The sequence below is a fragment of the Cariama cristata genome, unplaced genomic scaffold, assembly GCF_000690535.1.
Source record: "Cariama cristata isolate BGI_N322 unplaced genomic scaffold, ASM69053v1 scaffold7300, whole genome shotgun sequence".
Lineage (NCBI taxonomy): Eukaryota > Metazoa > Chordata > Aves > Cariamiformes > Cariamidae > Cariama > Cariama cristata.
In genome coordinates, this window is record NW_009594062.1 from 141,113 (window position 1) to 161,161 (window position 20,049).

A 20,049-nucleotide genomic window follows, 5' to 3' on the forward strand; every position below is an offset into this window, starting at 1 on the left:
TACTAATGGCTTAACTTGATGTTGCCTTCCAACATGAAGATACAGTATGAGCAAAACTGACAAACATGCTAAAGATGACTAAATGATCATTATGTGAGCCTGTGCAGGACAGTAAAACCTTCTTTGTTCCAATAGACATCTGAGGGTGAAATATTACTTGATGTTTCACAAAGTGACAAAGTAAGAAATACTGCCAGATAGACGATATTCCTATACAGAGAAGCCATTCCAGCTAAGCTCTTCTGGAGCCCTGCTCTGTACAACACAGCATATGCAAGCAGAGGATAGAAGGACTGCAGCCTTTATTGAATGGTATGACTCTAAAATAAACAACTCTGAAAAGAAAACAGTGGGAATGATAATTCTAGCACAAACATTGGCTGATCTGTTTTTCCCCTTCTCCTTTAACGTACATTTTTAACTCCCAGCTCACCCAGTGTTATATTTATTTACAACCTTTGTTGTTCTGGGTTTTTTTTGTGAAATTAGAACAGAAGGCAGAAATGATTGATATTTTTCCTGTTTCCTTTCCTTCCAGAGGGTAATTCTTCCATTTCCTTCATCCGCCACCTCAGACTTTCATGATAAGTGCAAGCTTCACTGAATCCTGAAGTACTTGCAAGTGCATGCTGAAGTTTGTTTCACCCCATTAACGGTGAAAGCAAGCCACAGTCTGCATTAGTGCATACGGAACAACAGTAGGTATTCACGTCACAACACATTTTCAGTTTGTGTTTTGAAATGTTACACTGACTGGCCACAGCTCTCAATCTGCTGCTGCCCCACTGTGAACCTATATTCACCAGCGAGGGAGACAGCAGCAAAAGAAAAGGGAGTCACAGACAATATGAGTTTCATTTAATAAAGAGATTTCTCTAAGCTTTATGGTTTAATATTTTTGGTGAGCCAACTGTAAACAACAAATGGTGGAGTAACAATGGTTCTTTGTCTTGAGCTTGAAACAGGGATTTTGTTTTCGGATATCACTAGCCTGCAAGTTCTATATTCATGATCTTGCAGCTTTATAGTGATGACTTTACCATGCTATACAAACAAATAAGCAAATGGTAATCACAGCTCCAAAGATCAGTGATCTAAGTAACCCAAAATAAAGCATGAATTTCACCTGCCGTCTCTCCTTGGGGAGGAAGATTAATGTGTTCAGTTGTTTTTCTATAGCTAGAAGTCTAGGGGCACACAATTCAGGAAGACATGCAGATTGCTAACAAGAGTAGGACAGGACGATCTGTGAAAAGATGTGGCCCAAAATATAAGCAGTGGTATGAGCAGGTCATTAGTATATGGAAAACAAAATTACTTAGTTCAGGGCACAAAAAATGAAAAATAAGAATTAACAGGAATATTGGCTTGAGGGTCCCAGGATTTGCTTGCTTCTGTAGGTGGAATGGGAAGAAGGGGAGAAGGTTATGTACCATTACATTGTAAGTATCATCATGTGCCATAATGTAGGAAATGTGGTACGTTTGAAACAGATGGTTGTAAGGCTCTTATATTGTGTAATATATTTGGGTACAAGGATGATGCCAAGTAGATTCACAATTATGATGATCGTAAACAGTAACCATACTATATTTCCTGCCTTTTCATTTTCTGAATAACATTCTTGCTCATCCCACCCATTTCTCATTAGCTCCTTTCTTAGTCCCCATATGATGGTTTAAAATCTGCAAGCTGTTTCTCGGTTGTCATCCTGGGCCTCTAACCTCTCAACTGTCCCTCATTTCAGAGTTATCTCTATTCCACAGAGACTGACAGTACAGAGAACTTCTATCAGCACCAGTAAATCTTTCAAAGAGGAATATAAGACAAGTGTGTGTATGTGTGTGCAATTCAATATAGGAATGAAGGGCACTTGGGAAAGTCAAGTGGTAGAACATAAAATATGACTGATGGATGAGGAATAAAGGAAGTGCAGATGCACCACGGCATTTGTTCTAACATTTAAGAGAATGACAAGTATTCAGCCTACCAAAGCGGGAGGCAGGTGACCTAATTATTTAAATGGGGTGGGGGGAAAGAGGTTAAGAACTCTGATTTTATTATTTTTTTAAAATCTCAGTTTAGAAATTTCTGACTTTTAGCTGTGCATAAGGTCGTTTAACCTCCCTGTACATCAGTTTCCTCACGTGTAAAAGGCTGGTCTTAATGCTTTTTTCACCACAGAGTGAAACATATTGCAGTTAACTAATATGGGTACTTGTAAGGGGCCCTGTGACTTTCTTGTCGGGAGCAAGGGCAGGAGTACCATAAATGGCTCACAAAAGCCCTGTGCCCTGCTAAGAGAGAATTTCCTTTGCAGAGAGTGCTGCAGACAGACGTTAGTGCTCCCCAAGGACCACAGCACCCTCATACAGATGGTGCACTGGAGGGAGCCTAAGTCTGGAAAGGTGCAAAACTTTAGTCCTCTTCCTTCTACATGGTAAAGGGTGTGGAGGTCCTCTGAGAGGCACACTGTGAAGTCAAATTTCATGTGCACATTTAGCTGTGGAAGAAGACCGTTGAGGACTTGTAAGGCACAGGGGTCCAGCCCAGAGCCTTGTGTACAATGTGGGCAGTGCTGCAACTCACAGAGCACCTCAGATTGACTGATGCAACCTAGGGATGATTGATAGCTGTCTTCAGTTTTGCTGTGAGCCACTTCAAGGTCAGGAATTGTTCAGGACTGAGAGGTTATTCAGAGACAGCTCTTGGGCTGCCAGTTGTCCTGGAAGCAGAATGCAGAATCTAGACCCGGAGAAAGGATATTCTGAGTGTCAAAACAAATTGAAAACTGTTGTGAGTAGACTCCCTAAACAAATATAAGTCGCAAGCGGAACTTTTAATTTTAGGCCTCTTGAAGATAACAAATAGCTACTGTGTTTGGAATGCGAAATTGAAGTGATCAGGTGTATATCATAGTGCAAGTTACAAGGTAAAGAAAATGAATACTGGTCAAGTGTTTGCCAACAGAACTGCATAAAGGATGTTAAAAGTGTAGATGAGAAGAGTCATTTTAGTTAGACATTTCACATCTTATTTTTTGGGGGGAACAAAAGTTTTGATGATAAGTACAGAATGCTAGCATAGTAAAGATCTGAGAGAAAGTGAAGGTTTCTCTTGTTAGTTATTACATCATCCAATTAAGATACGATACCTTTTAACCATTGGAGTAATGTGACCCATTACTTCCTGAAATGCTGAAAATGCATGGACTGTATTGCATGACAATACTTTTCCTTGTTTAAATAGCCCCTTCTGTGTGCTCACTGCCAGATATTTTTATCTCAGTATGTAACTTAGTCCCACTACTTGCAATGGTTTGAAGAGATTCTACCTTTTGTTTAATTTGCTTCTGGTGAAATACATTACAAGGAACGGTTCTGCTTGCCTTCAGAATAGTTCTAGCCACAAGTAAAATCAGGCAAAAGAAAGAAAAACAGTACTGAAACTATATTGCGATATCATTTAGTTTATCCCCTTCTCCTCCAAAGCAGGATCAACGGTACCTTAAACCATTCCCGAAAGAGGGGAATTTATCTTTCCCACTGGTTCTTTCACACCAAACAAAAGAATTCTGATTTCGCCTACAGTAATGCAGTATCCTTTCTGCTTTGCCAAGCCACATAGCAGCAGGATTTTGACTTTATCTTCCTTGAAAAATTGAGTTGTCATCAGAGGATGATTGTTTATGATGGGTTGTACAGGTAGTAACATCAGATAGCTTCCAGGCGAGCATACTGCTTGAACTACATGAACATCAATAAGACACAGAAAAAATGAAAAGTATGTCTGGAAGTTTCCTTTTAGTGCCAGACAGACAGAGTGTGACAAAACCATTCCACAGTTGTGCCTGTTGTTATCAGGAAAGCAAGTTGCTCGTTTCCACTGCAGGCTGCCAGAAGCTGTTTCTGGGTTAATGAGTAAGATTTAAGACTTGTTCAGGTCTTTCTTTAGTCTAAAAGAAAGTGGTGTCCTATCTCTTTATGTGACAATGATTTGTATGTTTGTGCTCTAACAAGACCACTCAGTGATGGATGCTAGTACATGGATTTTATGTAGCCAACGGGACAGCCTTGCAAAGACATACAAATGGTTACTATACCTCTTAGTATAATCTTGGAACAGGGCAAATTTTTTTTCACTCTTCTGCCCAGGAACATCTTAAGACCTCTAGGGAATGTAGCATATATTTCTATACACAGCTACACTACCACTTCATTGTTTACCTGTGATTTAGAGATGCATTCACTCCAGCCCTTTAAAATTGTACTGAGCAGCCACAGGTACAACTAGATCTCTTTAAAAACCCAACCCAAATGTTGCAAATTTTGGCTAGGTAGTAGTACTGGGCAATTCTCTACTTTGATGCTCATGTGATCCTTTTATTTTATTTTGGGATTGAGTCCCTGCCAAGTGCCATAATTTTTGAACCAGAAGAAAAGATATCTTCAGGTTAAAATGTCACTGTGCCCATCAATCACACTTCAGTGAATAGCTGTAGTGCACAAGTTATTCGCTGTGCAATGAATAATTCCAGTCTAGAACTTTTCTGCAAGTTCCTTACGTTATTATGTCTGAGACTAACCAAGACTGGAGGTGTGAATTTCTATTATTTCTAAAAGGCTTTATTTCATGAATATACAGGAAAGAAATTCAGGAGTATTCCAAGAACTGGACAATAAAACGTGTCAGAGCTACAGCATACAATCAACTTGTATTGATAACACTGGGAGCTTCTTGTCGGCAGCCACATATTCTTGTCCAGTACGATACAGCAGCATATTTGGGCTAACAGTAAAGTGTGTAGCATACAAAACTGGGGAGCACTTTTTAATAGCTGACAGTACCCACGGTTACCAAAAAGGGCTACTTTGTTTTGTATGTGCTTAGGCAATTATCCCCTAAAAGATGGAAAGTATTTGGGTTCATTGTATATAAAGTATATGGGGTATGGAGCACAGTAGAGCTCTGCTCCATGACTCAGATGATGCTTTAGCTTTGTCTTTAGTACTGCCTTGAGCTCTATCATCAGAGAGACTATCTTTTTTATTATCTCAAACTGGAATGCATCCCCCTCCACTTTCCCTCCCCTTCTCTCTAAGACTATTATGGTATAAATGTGGTTTTTGTAGTATAAACAGTTACAGGACTTTACAACTGTAATTTGGGCAGTTTAAAGAAATAATGCTGTTAGAATCTCTCACAACAGACATCTTATATCTCAAATTTTGATGTAGATGTTTGAATTAAACAGATGTTAACAAATGAAAAGACAGAAGTAAAACCAGCCCCAGTAAAAGATTTTTTTCCTTGTAGCTTATATGGAAAATTTTTTTTTAATTATGATGTTAATTTCCACCAGCTTTAACTACCAAACACAAAAACCCCAGAAGATCCAGGTCTGACTGCTTATACAGTAAGACATAAGAACAATCTGCCTTTACATATATGTATTGCTATTGTTATAAAAGATTTTCCTGTTCACATTTCTTTATGACAGAAGAAAATAAAAAGACTATAACCAAATATTCTTACTATTTTTTATTCATATTTAAGGTTAGCATTTAGTCCTCTGAGAAAAAATATGCTTCATAAACATGTTCATTATCCTCATTTGCGCACACCAATCAAGTTTAATTGCTCAGTTAAATTGCCTGGTTACCTCAATTTGGAGACATTCAGCTGTTTCTATCATTTATCCTCACACCAATACTCAACTTTCTCTAATAATAAATGGCTGCTCTTCCATGCCTCTTGGCTAATTGTTCAATTACAAGGGTGTGAGCAGTTCTGGCATTTGAAAGACGTGTGAAAGGCCACTTGTGAACAGCCCAGGAACACAGAATCAATGACATTTATACATTATGTGTTGTTTCTATGCTTTGCAATAGTAAGTGCATTTAAGTACGAATAGGTAGAAGAACAACTTTTAAAAATAACATCCACATTTTTTTCTCTCTCAAAGACTCCAGTTCAAACTTTCTAGGTTTTCTGGTCAAACTAGACCATTTTTAACTGCCTTTCAGCAAACTCATCCTGCAGGAATATTTGCTCCCCCATCAGTCCCTCTGAAGCCAACAGCTTCTACTCTAATTCTGCAGTGGAGAGAATGAGGGACTTGGGGCTGAGCAGGTTTAATGTCAAAAGCCACAGTGAAAATGACGGGCTGTAGGACTTGCCTCAGGATCACATGGTTTATCTTTGGAGAAAGAGATCCCCATTACCTGGACCCCCTTGAGTAGACTGTGAAACAGAGAGTGCATGGAGGACTGCTGTCTTTCAACTTGTTTTCTTTTTTTTCCTTGACTCCGTATTTCTCACCTGTTGTTTTTTTTTCCTTCACTGTCTCATCTTCTGGTTTTATTTGTGCTCTCTTCAGGGAACCTTTTTCTCCCAACTCCTTTCCTTTACCCCCATTTGATGTCACTTTCCCCTCCTCTATCTTGATTCCTCATTGTAAACTTTCCTCTCCTTCCATCTCTGTCTTTCTAGTTCTTCCCTCTTACTCTCTTCTGGCTTTTTTTCTTACCCTCTTATCTTCCTTCTCTACTTGTCCTCTCTGAGGACTCTCTGCCTTTGGCTTTTTCCTGTAGATTGGGCTCAATGGTACCATTCATGAATGCTGATTATCCTGGTTGGAGCTCTATGACTATTACACCAGCTGAGTAACTCTTCGTTTGAATCATGCCTTACAGCCATTTAGCAGGAAAGGAATATCGCATCCAACTTTGACTGACAGCTGATTGGCAGGCAAGAAAAGCAGCCATCATCTCTCATGGGGATGCTCAGAAGCTTGCAGAGGGAGATAAAATGTCAAACCACTGTAATCTGCAGCCTTTGCTAAGAGGCTTGAGAGATCAAACTAGATCAGACACAATCCCATTTTAGTTTGGAAAACTAAGCTGTATTGTTTCTGCTTTGAATGTCATCATCAATAGCATAATTTCTGCATTCTGCATGACAGACTCCTATAGACCATGGCACTTTGGGCAGTATTGACTCTCTCTAGACTTACCACAGGCACATTAGCTCCAAAATTCACATAAAGGTTGTTACCTACATGGGGGTCCGCTGCTCAGGGAGGTGGATATTCTCAGAGTTAAGCTGTGCTTATTTTTTTTTAATTATTATTTTTTTACAGACCCTTTTCTAACTGTCAGCATGCTTTAAGCTTAGAATTTTTCACCTGCCTGTTGGTTCTTAGTGTAAAAGTACAGTGTGCTTCAAATCTGTGTAATAGCATGGCTTGTGGTATTAAAGTCATATCACAGAGTCCTCAGTGGCACCACAAAACCTCATCAGAAAACGGCTGAAGCATTGATGTGTGCAGTGGGCAATAAAAAGGAAAAGGGTTGCCTTTTGCTGGGTAGAGAACTCTCATCAAAAGATGGGTACTGTGAATCCTAAGTATCTTGGACCAAAACCTCTTCTGGTTTATATAGTTTGACTCTAGAAAAATTAAAGAGCATAGGGGAAAATGCATATTATGTTTTAAAGCTAAAAATCTGGCCTGACAACTCTATAATTAAGCTGCATTGTTTCCAGATAAGAATAAAAAGGAAAATCTTTAACATAATTGTGCATGATTGGCCACGGGACTTGCTGGTTAAATGAGGAACTTCCTGTTGTTGATTAGAATTTGAAGCTGAAGTGTACTAACCTTTCTGCTGAATTACTCCTCAGCAGAAGTTGGGCAGACAGGAAGGTGAACTAAAAGCTGAGGCAGGAGTTGTTCTTACCTACTTGCTAGTGCTTCTAAAATCAAAACGTAGATACGTATGAAAGAACCTTACCTTGCCAACATACTGGTAGTCAGTTCCTGTGTATTCCTCCAATAAAAAAAACTGATTCCACATCCAGCTCCTTTTGGAACGATGGAGGTCTCTCCTGCTATTTCCAGACAATACCAAAACCTTTTCCTTTTCTGGAGAGCTGCTAGTCCTTTTGGATAATGGAGTTAAGCAACTTTGGTGGAGCTGACCAGCCCAAAACAGCAGCCAGAAGCAATGGTAAGTTCTCATCACGGCAACACAAGAAGGTCTAAATAATGACTTTTTGTCTTGTCCTCAAACTAACCTACTTTACTGCACTGAATCCAATCTCATGCCGTCTTCCTTCTTTAAACAGTCTTTGCAGGCTCAAAGGATCTCTGAAAAGAAAAATAACAACTTTTTGAGCATTTTCAAAGGTACTTAACATCCATCACTACAGCAAGTAAGTCCAATAAGTAGAAGAGCAATAGTGATTGTTGAGAAGACGGGCTGTTTCTGGTTCAAAACGTTGCAAGTGATCCTTTAAACAATCTGAGTGAGTCGATATTGAGTAGGAGGAAGGAGTTCTGATATTTGGGTTTGGGGGCGGGGTGTTGTTTTTGGTTTTGTTTTTTGGGGTTTTTTTGGGGTTTTTTTTGTTTGGTTTTTTTTTTTTCCCTTTAACTCCATTTGCTTCCATTCATCAACTAAGGCAAACCAGGCATTACTCTTTTTACTGCCTGAACTTTGGGATGTAACTGATCAGTTTCTGACTGAGGATCTTGATGAGGTTACCATATTATATCAAAGAAGGGTTAGCAAGAGTGCACACTGTCTTCCCAGGAGGCACTCTGTTGCTACAGTTATGGGCTGAAGAGCCTGGACTTAGATAACTCAATGATTTTTCCCTCCCATTTAAGGAGTTTTGCCTTTGACTTTATTTAGGAAGGGACAGGTAAACAGGTTAGTGAAATAAATGTTCATATTTGTCAATATCTCCCGCATACTAGACCTGTTTGATACTGTGTAGGAAGTTAAGTGGACATTTTGTTTTTCTCAGTTACCTACTCCCAGAGTTTTGTACTGAGTTTTAGATCTTTAAATACATAGCTATATATGTAAATGCTTTCATTAATTACTTCTAAAAATAAAAAAAATCAGTTAGTTCATCGCTATCTGTGGGTTCTTGCTAGCTACTGCTTCCTACTATTATTAATACTAAATACTTGTGCACCTACAAAATAATTATGAAAATGATCCCTATCTCTGAAGATTGCACAATTTTCATCATGAAAAAAGCTATACAGACAGTACCACAGTGTAGTACAGACAGTTCTTCTGTTTTTAAAAAAGTTGAAAGCTTCTGTTCAGGAAGAAGAAATGATATTACATGTCTAAGGTAACCAGTCATGCAAAACACCTAATGAACAGCTTTGGAGCATTTTATAATGTGAAGAAATCAGAATTAGTTGACAGAAACATTCCACAACATATATTTTTCATAAACACTTTGTTAAATTTTTAGTCCAAACAGATCCATACTCTTAGAGAAGGATCATTTGATTAATTTTCATTTGGTTTAGCACAGACACTCTTCAATATTCTTATCAAAAAACAATGACTTATTCTGAACCAGCTCAGAATTCAACAGAGCACCTCTCAATATTTGTAAATAAAGACTGTGGAATAACAGTCTAACTATACCAAATTGAAAAGAGAATTTGTTTTATTTTGTAAGCATGTCATACAAAACTACCTGCGTCATATTTTATATCAGAGGCCATTTTTTTTCCCTATATTATGTGTGTTTGTTTTTTTAAAGGTGTAAATCAGCCAGAATTTAGCCTTTGAGGTACATTGATGGAGTTAAAGCAATTTTTAGCATTAAGAGGAAGAATGGAAAAGGTACAATTAATTCTGAAGCAGTGAGGTTTCCTCCGGAGAAGGAGGAAAGTTTCTAGTTAGCTCTCATTAATGCCAGTGAACTTTCTGCAGGTAAAAACAACTCTGTCCTGCAGGTCATGGGAGCTGTGTCCATGTAAGGCTTTGAGTGTTGCGAGATAGACAGGGACACACAGATGTATACATACTCACATAGACGTAAATGCGCACACACACACAGAGGTATAACAGCAAGAACAGACCCACTACCCACCACAAGAAGACTTTCACAGAGGAGGAACAGAAAAAGCCAGCATGGCTAAGCTTTAGGATGTGTTCTGCAATTGCCTTCAGTGTGATTCATGGAGCCTTGGTGAATAAATATACAGGTCCCTAGAGGGGGACACCGGTAGATTCAGACACCAGGCTAGGGAGAGCTGAGATGGCTTTAACTTTCTCCCAGTTTTTAGAGTCTCTGTTCTCCTGCTCCTGTACCCTTCTGACCTTCATAGGGTCTTCTCCTTTACGGCTCTGTCAACATCCACTCCTCTAATCCCCGACTCTGATTAGCACCTGTTCTGGTGGGCATCTTCCTTGATGTGATATGAAAGAGATTAAGTTTCACACAATATTTTTGACTTCCATTTTCTTGCCAGGTTGCTTTGTGGGGTGGCTGGGGCCTGCCCAGGTGAGTTAATTAGTGTCCCTGGTAGTGGCAGCCCTGGCAAGCTGCCATGTAACAGCATGCCCATCGTGATCTGTGCTTGGCGTGCAAATGTGAAAAGACGGATAAGACGGTAGCTCTGGCTATGTGCACGTGGCTCATCTTATCAGGGAGGCAGAGTCTGAGGTAGGGAACACAGCATATGAGCAAACCTATTATTTTGCTATTAGTGAAGTCTGCCTGGATTGCTGAGGCGTGAGGGAGTGAAAATCATCACTTGACAGGCTCCCCCAGTGCTTGTCTCATTACCCCTACAGCCAAATCCCACAGTGGGGCTCCATACCTCTGCTCCTGCACGTAATGTTTCCTGAGCAGCGCTGCCTGGAGCAGCATTACCTGGACAGGATTTGTGCCAGTCTTTTAAAGGATCAGTCCTTCAAATGCCAATTGCCAGGAAACAATTGTTCCTGTGGGGGAATTTTCTGCACTTCAAGTCAGCTATATTTCACAGCTCTGATGTCATGGGAGAGGTTTTATAGTAGCTCATGCTGAAATATAGCTCACGAGAATGATATCATAGCTGTGAAATACAGCCTTTTACTCTTCTCTGCAGAGATGCGTCCAAAATGCTGAAATAAGGGCATGATCCCGTAATGTCCTTCTTCACTGGGCAGTCTGCATGAAGCAGCAGAGCACCTGAGCCCCGTCAGCTTCCCTGCGAGTGGCGAGAGAGGAGACACACCTTTACAGACCTTGGCATAAGTGTGCAACTGGGGTAAGTACCAACTGAAGTCCAGGGTGTCTTTGCCCTACAGATGCTGAGAACTGTTTTATGGGTCATAGCGATAAATTCAGTTTAGTGAACAAAAAGGACAGAAGCACTATACTCTGAGCTGAGCCTTTCGTAAAGAGTGAGCTCCTGTGGCTCTTAAATGCCATTTTGTGCTCCAGTCCCAACGTCTCATGCTCCAGACAGGTCTCTGCGATGTAATAGTTTTTTTCGAGCAATCTCCTTCCTTTATTTTGAGAACAAGTCATTCACCAGGGATATTTTATTTTCTTTAAATGGAGATGTGCAAATATAACAGATGGGACCTTGGGATGGGGGCTAAAATGTCTTTGTTTTCTTCATATTGCACAAAGACAGGCAATATGACAAAAGGGGTGACTCAAACATGGCATTTATCTCAACCATCAGCTGGTCAGGTGGTTGGGGAACTCGCTATGCTAATCAACTGTCAAGAGTGAAAAATGATTTCACTGTACAACAGCCTCAGACAACTGACTTAGCTCTGTCAGCTCAAATATATAGCAAATTTGGGCTTTTTATGGGAGAAGAAGGAATCTGCATACCCAAGTTTAAAAAAACTCCCGGTCTAACTTCAGGTATGATGATTGTTAGCATAAAAGCAATGTCACTTACAGGCACAAAACTCTCTTCGGTGTGACAAGTCGCAGTTTTAAAGTTTATATTCATGCCTCTTTGAAGGATCAAAACTTCAGGCAATTGCTTAATCACTATAAACAACAACTTACTTCAAAATTATTTCACCTAGGTGATGATATTCATAGTCAACCTTTCTATTCACACACTCTCCCAGTATCTCGTTAATGTAGGCAATATCTTAATGCCACCAATGTGAGAATTCTGTGCAAATTTATAACTTTCCAGAGAAATACTAAATTATTTCAACTATAAATCAAAGAGGAGATGTGTTTGTTGGAGTCACTCCTATGAATCAGGGAGCTTTGCCCCAGAGATGCCTTTCTGGCATAGTGACAGGCATCAGGTGCAGGTTCTTGACATGAGGAACCTGAGAGAGTTTCCACCTCAGCACTGTGGATTGTGCTACTCTTCCCAGTTGGTGATTAAGTAAACCAGACTAGTAAAAAGCCTTTCCATGGGAGGCATCAGGAAGGAGGGGGAAAACATTTTTCTTCGTTCCTTTCTGTTCAGTCCTGTAGTACTCCCCCTCAATAGAGTCTCAAAGGAATATGCTTTAGAAAGTACCCTAGACTCTGGACATGAGCATAATTTCTTTTCAGATCCCATGTATTCAATTATGTTTCTGTATGTATTAACACATCTCGGACATTATGGGCTGCTGATTATTAGATTTTAAATAGCCTCTAAATATGTCAACAACCACCAGTGTCTCTAAGTTTCTGACATAACCTTTATTCAAACAGAAGTGCCAGTATGATAGATCTTTTATTCCCTAGTCATCTAGGTACAGTTTCATTGTTTGAGGGCTGGGTACAAAGCTTCACACATTAGGATTAAGACCCATTAGTACATTGGAATGAACATAATTGTATTTTCAAGAATTGATAATGTACTGTTATTCTCACATCCAGACTGAATGAATAGGTAAAAGTTAATAGATGATGTGACATAGTAATTTAGGAAACTGAGCATGGGAAATTATATAGCCTGAGTGTAATATGGATCTGAAATTTCAGCTAACAGGAATAGTTAGTTCTAGGTTTGGGGTTTTTTTTTGTTTTTCACTTATGTGACACAATAAACTGCATTCATCCTCATGGAGATTGCTAAGGTTCATGGAGAAAAATGCACAAAGGCAGAAAATAGACCCTGCACTTTCATTCTAGCAGATTACACTGTGAATGCACTACTGTATGTGCCTTTACTGCCCCAAAATCTGGCCTGATTTATGGTTGGTGGTGGAAAGAAGCAGACTAGCCCCTGGTTTCATCAACAGCTGTATTATATGAAGTGTCTACCACTGCCTTTGGAAGAAAAGGAGGGTTCTACACTTGATGCTTTAATTTATATTTAATTTTGTAGAAGATGCAGGGATGCACTAAAAATATTCTGATATCATATCTTCTAGATGCTTACCCAGCCAACACCAATTGACTTAGCCAGGCAAACTGACCCTACTTAAATCCCAAACTATTCTACAGAGCAAACTGCCAGCCACAGTAACTGGACCACAAGCTTTAGCTTCACAGTTTCCCCATGCTAGAGAGTCAGTTGCTAGTCCCCTGGTGAGACCATGCAGAAACTCTCCACACTTGTACAGCCCTGCCATGGACCTTCCCCGGCTCAAACATCAGGTGCAAGTGTTTAACCCATCAAGCCTGAAAGAGAGGAAGACATCAACACTTCATTGTCAAAGCCTGAGAAAGGAAAGGTGGGGATAGCATTAACGAGTGAGGAGGAAAATGGTCAAATAGTGAGTCCTTGTGGGAGTTTGTGGTATGGAATGAGGCATGCTAGGTAAGTATTTGGTGAATATTCACTTGGGTTTTACCTTGTTGCAAAGCCATGCCAAAGAAGCAGTGTCCAAGTCCCTAAGAGAACTTGAATGACCCAGAGGAGCCAGGATCCTAGGCTGTTGTTGGGGCTGTCCTCACAAGTGTGAAATATGTGGTTCTGCTACCCTACAGACAAGACTACAAGGAAAGGATTAAGGCTGTAAGGAAAAATCTGCAGAAAAAATTACTTTCTCATCACAGGGGGGAAAGGTTAAAATAGCAATAGCTGCACAAAGAAAAGAAATTATTCCAGCTAACTTCAAAAAATAGAGGCTTCCAAATTTGCCATATTCACTTCTTTTTCAGTGTCATATTCATATGTTTTAAAATATCACACTGATATATTTTCATATATAGCAAAGAATTCCTTGTTAGATATTTTCAGTAAGTTTCATGTGCTCAGAAGCTGTAACACTGCAGAGTTGTCCATAATTGACTTGAACTTAAAAAGCAGTTGTTGAGGTTTAAGCTTACTTTACAATTATGTCTCTCTTATGACTGGTCAGATCTGAAAGTCTCCATCTAATAATTTTCTCAAGTGTGAATTAGCTTTTACAGCTCTGAAATCCAAACGTCCTTTTTCCTTCATTGTTCATGAGGCATTCATTTGTAAATACTGGTCATAAACAAACAAAAAAAAAAGTCAAATTTTCAGAGTAAAGATAGCTGATGAAATTTTAATCTCCTGATGTTCAGGTTTTTTGGTACCTTTGTTATATAAACCCATATTCTCTAGCCATCATTCCTGTAAACATACCTCTAAAATAACAAAACAGAACAGAACCAAGACAGAATTCAAACTGAAAGATTTGTGGTTTTAAACTAGAGGTACTTTCTGAAGACATCAAGTACACAATGTAATTGCAGCCAGTAGTGGTTGATTATAGTGTCTTTCAAAGCCATTTTTTTATTCAGTGGTCTAAGCAGGAAAAAAGGTCCAGAACTATAAAAATAACTAAATGCAGCAGAAATGATAAGATAACTACTACCTCCATCCTGCATCAGGATTTATTAACATGGTGCTTTTGAACAATGCAACTGCTTTAACCCTAGTAGACCTGAATGCACACAAACACCAGCTCTCACAAAAGCACACACTGACAAAAGAGGGAAAGTGAGAAGTATAGCTCCTTCTTTAGTTCAGGAATCGCGGTAGCAAAAGATGACTGTATGACTTTATTCAGTAGCTGGTGAATGAATTGATGGTGCTGTTTGTCTGCTCTCAGATATTTTGATTTCTTTTCTCCAACTGGCATTTGAAAAGAGCCTTAGTGTCATCTCGTTTCAGAGATGCCCACTCTAAGGCTCTGTATTTAGCCACACTGGGAGCGTATCTTTCATCCACTGTGCCTAAACAGTCTCAACAGACAAGATAGAGGAATGCACAGAAAAGGAAATCTTGTTTCCATTGTATGGTTGCATTAGATGACTTTTCTGTGGTTGTTCAAAAATATCTGTGGCGGGGCTGGAACCTGGACTTAGATTTCCTGAGACATACAGCAGCTTTTTAATGACAAGGTTCTTCTTCTTCCTCTCTGATGTTGTCCCAGTCCAAGGCATAATATCTGTGCCCTAACCACCATGTGTACCTTTGCTGCACATACTGGCTGGATGTTGGCATATGCTGGAGGGCAAGTGGATACTGTAGCTAGAGCACCTGGAAAAAGATCTGATGTTCCCCAGGCATGCAGGCAAGAGCAGCAACCTTATGTAGGTGTCAAAGGCTAGTCACCTCTGCAAGCAGGTATATATGGAGGAGAAAGGACAGACCCTAGCTGATCCTGTCCTCTTTCTGAGCTACCTCTGTGTGGCATTAACAGTAAGCAGGAGCTGGTCTTGCAAAAGGCTTCTAGCTGCTTCTGCTTTTTGCAGGTGATGTGGGGACAGGCCTCCACAGTACTTCATTGTTGCCCTGCAGCGGGAAGTATTCTGCTAATGCTGTGTTATAATCTAAAACAGGAGACAGCTATGTGACTAGCAGGTAATACAGACTAACACTGTAAATTATCCTAAGTTGTTCCTTGATGGAGAGAAGATTAAAACAGTTAAGCAATCAACTCCATTTAGTAGGAGAGCAAATCGGTAGCACTCCTACTGCTATGCATATCTGGTATATGGGTCTTGTATTCCAGATCAATACCTTAATGGCAGAGAGCAGCAGATGTGCATGGAATCATAGCCAAAGGGTTTTCAGCAGTACCAAAAGTATCCTTGAAGCCCTGAAAATGCTGTAGGAAAACCTTATTCCTCATTGCAGCACCTGAAGGAAGTCTGCAGTGTCATCCTCCTGTTGTGAAAGTTACTGTTGTTCTCAGACATGCAATAAGCTACTATCAAACTTACAGTTGCTTTTATAAAGTTGGGGGTTTCCCTAACCCTTTTTAAAAAATTATTTATTTATTTTAGAATAGGGAACTAGCAGGTTCTTCAAAGCAGGAGTGTCATCAAAAAGAAATTCAGTCTACCTTTTGCATTGAAATTTGATGTCTGAAAAGGAGCCTGGCCTCCCTACCCAGTTAATAAAAAGTGAAAGGCTCTTGGGTGACTTGAAGTGCTTAAGTTAAAGCATTTTGTCTCTCCACTGAAAAAGCTACATGGTTTGAATACCTCCTCTTCTGTATCTTTTTAGACTCTGGTACTTGAAAGTCTCCTAGACATGCTGTTAGAAGTGATCAGTGACATTTTAGGCTTTTCACTGTAAAGCAAAAATAGAAATATTTTAAACAAGACTCCATTCTGAGAAAGGTATGAGATGCCACTACCCAAAAATCTCTAGTAAGGGAACTATTCCAAATCTTTAGACACATTAAAAAAAAACGTGGTCAGCTTCTCCCTGAAAATTGTTTTTCTTAATGAAGGTGAGATAACCTGTTTTGCTTTTTCCATGCATACTCAGCATACCATTTATTAGGTACCTACCTCCATGCCATCAGAGGAAAATTATCCACAAGCTCCTATAAATGAGACAGAACCATAGACAACAGATCCTTTCTGTGCTGATCAGCAATTACTCAAAGCCAAGGTGTCAGTGATACTCTCCAAACACAAGAGAAAAATCTGGCCTTGCAGCTGCTTTGGTGGCATTGCAGTTCTCCCTCAAGTACTGCGGTGTGATAATGAGGGCAGAGGCTATACTGTCACATGCATAGCCAGGAATAAAAGAAAGGAGGAGGTAAGGTTTCTTTTTCAACAGGCACCAGCATGTCTTCCTATCAAAGAACTGACTATTTTTGACAGTAGTAATTAGGCAGTTCAATAACAGACACAGGTAAAAAAACCTCTTTGACAGGAATGTTTTGGTTGTGCTTTGGGCAGTGAATATGGTTGTCAAACATGACATTAATTGCTAAAATCCTGATTTATTTCCTACAGAAGAAACCCACAGACTGAGGTATGAGAATTGTTCTAGCAAGTGATACAACTGAGAGCAAACAGGTAAGCAGAGTTCATCTGATTCTAATTCAGGTATCTTAGAGTTTATGCACTTCTCATATGTACAAGAGATTGTTCTTTTCTATTTTTCATTTACAACTGCCTGTAACTTCACATTTCTAGGATAGCCCCAATCCTACATGTGATTGCTACCCTCTTTTTTTGTGTGGTTTTTTTTTTTGTTTTAGTGACCCTAATCTCTTTTGCCTGCCTTTTGCAGTTCCCCATTACAGGGACTCTCCTCGCTACCCCCATTCCCAGTGTGCCCCATTTAATCAGTGGCAGAGCAAAGCAGTTGTCTGTCTTAAGCAGTTTTCAGTTCACCAGCTGCTGTTTGCTTCTTTCTCTCTGCTAGAGGCTCAGTGCTCACTGTATTTTTCTTCTTGACAGAAACATATGCTAATTTCCCTCTCTGAAGTTAGGTGAAAACATTCGCTGGGTGGGACATAAGGTATTGGACCTGGGGAGGATAGAAATAGCTAAACTTTGGCTTTGTATTTGGTTGTCAAGGGCTTTCTTATTTCTTATAGACTTTCATGGTCATTTACCACTGTGAAATGGATGCAGAGTGCTACCAAATTAGAAATGCCTGCAATGCTCGGCTTATTGTGGGCAAGTGAACTCCATTTGTGCAAATACGCTCCAACAGGAGCAATCAACTGGAAAATAGAGAGATGCCCATTAAGACTCATTTCATTACGAATGTGCTATTAAAAGAACTGTAGATTAGTAGGTCATGTCTCTTTTTTGATGAAAGAATCTATTATTTCTTTGATCATGATAGTAACTGGCTATACTAAAATGCTATAGCTTCTTTAAAAGCCTCTTAATGCTACCCCTATTAACTCGCAGCTTAAGAAGCTGTAGCAAAAGACAGGAGAGTTAATGCAGATCTGCTGGCCTCCCTTCTCAGATCTCTTGATCCTACTTGGCACCCTATTAAGGATCTAGGAGAGCTTTTCAAGCAGGGCTAGACTGCATGGCAGAGGGTGGAAATACCTGTGGCAAGTCCTCCTGGGCTGTCCTCATGGCTAGCACTAAAAAAGGCCTGACCATTTCTGAGTGACTTCAGAGTTACTAGGAGTGGATAATGACTATTAAAATGGGAATAATGCATGCTTGTGGTTCATCCAGGGTGAACAAATATCATGCCATGATGGCAGGGATGTTCTAGCAGTCTAACTAGTAGGACATTCTTGTCCAGGCAGAATGATATTTATTCATTGTATAACTGCATGCCAGAAGCATCTACACTCTGCCTGTGACTTCAAGCGAGGCAATAATCTTTAGCACTTCAGTGTGTATTTCCAGCCACTATGACTCATTACTTAACTGAGGTTTCGTGAACAGTGAGTGATGTTTCTGAAACTCTTGAAGTTTCTTGAATAGGAAATATGCAGACTTGCTTTGCAAATCACTAATCTGAGAGGTGACTTTCTTCTTTGAAAAGGGCCTTTTAATATGTTTTTGCTAGTAAATTTATGTTTCTCAGAACATGAAAATGTATAAAAGAATAATGTTACTTATGACTGAATAGCTTCTGAAGTATTTCATAATGCCACTTTATGCCACTAATTCTTTGAAAAACCATAATGAGTTGTTTAATTAGGAATATTGAGGAAACTTGAATCACACTATTTTATTTTTTTTTTTCTCTTAGTTCACACAGCTCTACATACACACACTGCAAACATCAAATACTATACAGGTAACTAACCCCTTTGCTTCTATTATTAAAGCCTACTCCTCTGGGCGTTGAAACCAGTAAGAAAGTTCCAGTAGTATGTGAACAGATCCCTGCAAACACTTCGCTTCTTAGGAGTAAAGAAAAAAAAAAAAGGGGGAAAGATTCCAATCTGACTTAAAACAATCAGTGTTCACAGTACTGTTAAATTCTTTGTAATTATATGTGGAATCTCTTTGGGATATAAACAGAGTTTATATTTTTTGGAAATGGGGGTCTCTAATGGAGAATGAAATCTTCCCCTTGTGTAATGGAGACTTGAATATGGTACTTTATGTTTAAAATCTGTTCCAGACAGACTCTTTGCTATTGTATTCCATGGAAGGGAGCAGGAGTCATGCTGCAACTCTTAACTATATTATTAATGTCGAATAACTATGTGATCATCATATGCAGCAAATTGGGGATTAGAAACTTCTAGGACAGCTCTGCAATTATGTTTTAGACAACTGAAGGAGTTAATCCTAAAAATACAAAACGTGTGATGTAAGTGGTCATTCTTGGTCCAGCATTCAGTGGAACATTGCTCTGTGCAAGCCATTGAAGCCAGCAAAATTGGCCTTCTTTGCTCAGTGGAGTTTTGGTTATGATTCAGAATTAATTTCATGGAGTTGCCAGGATTAATAGTAAAGATCAAAAACACTAGATAAGTAGTTTGGGAGGAGCAGAATTAAAAGAAACTATTTCTGCATAATTTGTGCTTTCATGCCTGTAAACAGATGTCTCTGTTTAAAAAAACAAAGAGATACTAATCTGGACAAGAGAGACTTCCTTCTTATTTCAGAAAATCCCTTTCATCTAAAAGGTATCCCCTTGAGCAGTTAATGCTCAAGAAAAGTATTTACAGTAAGAAATGAAACTTGACCAACTGAGGTGTCAGTACAATCTCTGACACTACTCCTCATATCAGAAAGAGGTAAATCTGCTATTCTTCCATTAGTGGAAAGATTACTCCATATGTCTTAAGTATTTTCCTGAGCCAAAAGTAAACTTTTGTGATGTTCTTACAGAAAGTGGTAAACAGAAACAACCAGCCTCAGTCTTGTTGAAACTGATGAGAATTTCATGTCATTAGAGCCAGCATGTCACTCCTGATCTTTTTTTAATGTTTCTTAGTTCTACTATTGCTTCTTTCAATTGTTCCTATTCTTTTTATTGGTAAAATTTCTGTTAGCCTGATTTTCATGACTACAACTGGAGACTTGCTACTAATACTTGCTAGATTTTAATGACTACTACTACACTGGAGCTTAAATACCACATGAAGTGGCCAAATGTTTACTGACTGTATCTAG

General features: G+C 39.3%; 1 protein-coding gene across 1 annotated transcript in view; it reads right to left on the reverse strand.

Moving 5' to 3' along the window:
* CDH6 (cadherin 6, type 2, K-cadherin (fetal kidney)) overlaps positions 1–8,153 on the reverse strand; it is a 48,774-nt gene extending 40,621 nt beyond the window's left edge. Inside the window, exon 1 of the mRNA XM_009696592.1 lies at positions 7,794–8,153. Within this exon, the coding sequence (XP_009694894.1) occupies positions 7,794–8,021 (228 nt within the window). The 5' untranslated portion in view covers positions 8,022–8,153. The remainder of the gene's footprint in view (positions 1–7,793) is intronic.
* Positions 8,154–20,049: the final 11,896 nt, after the last annotated feature.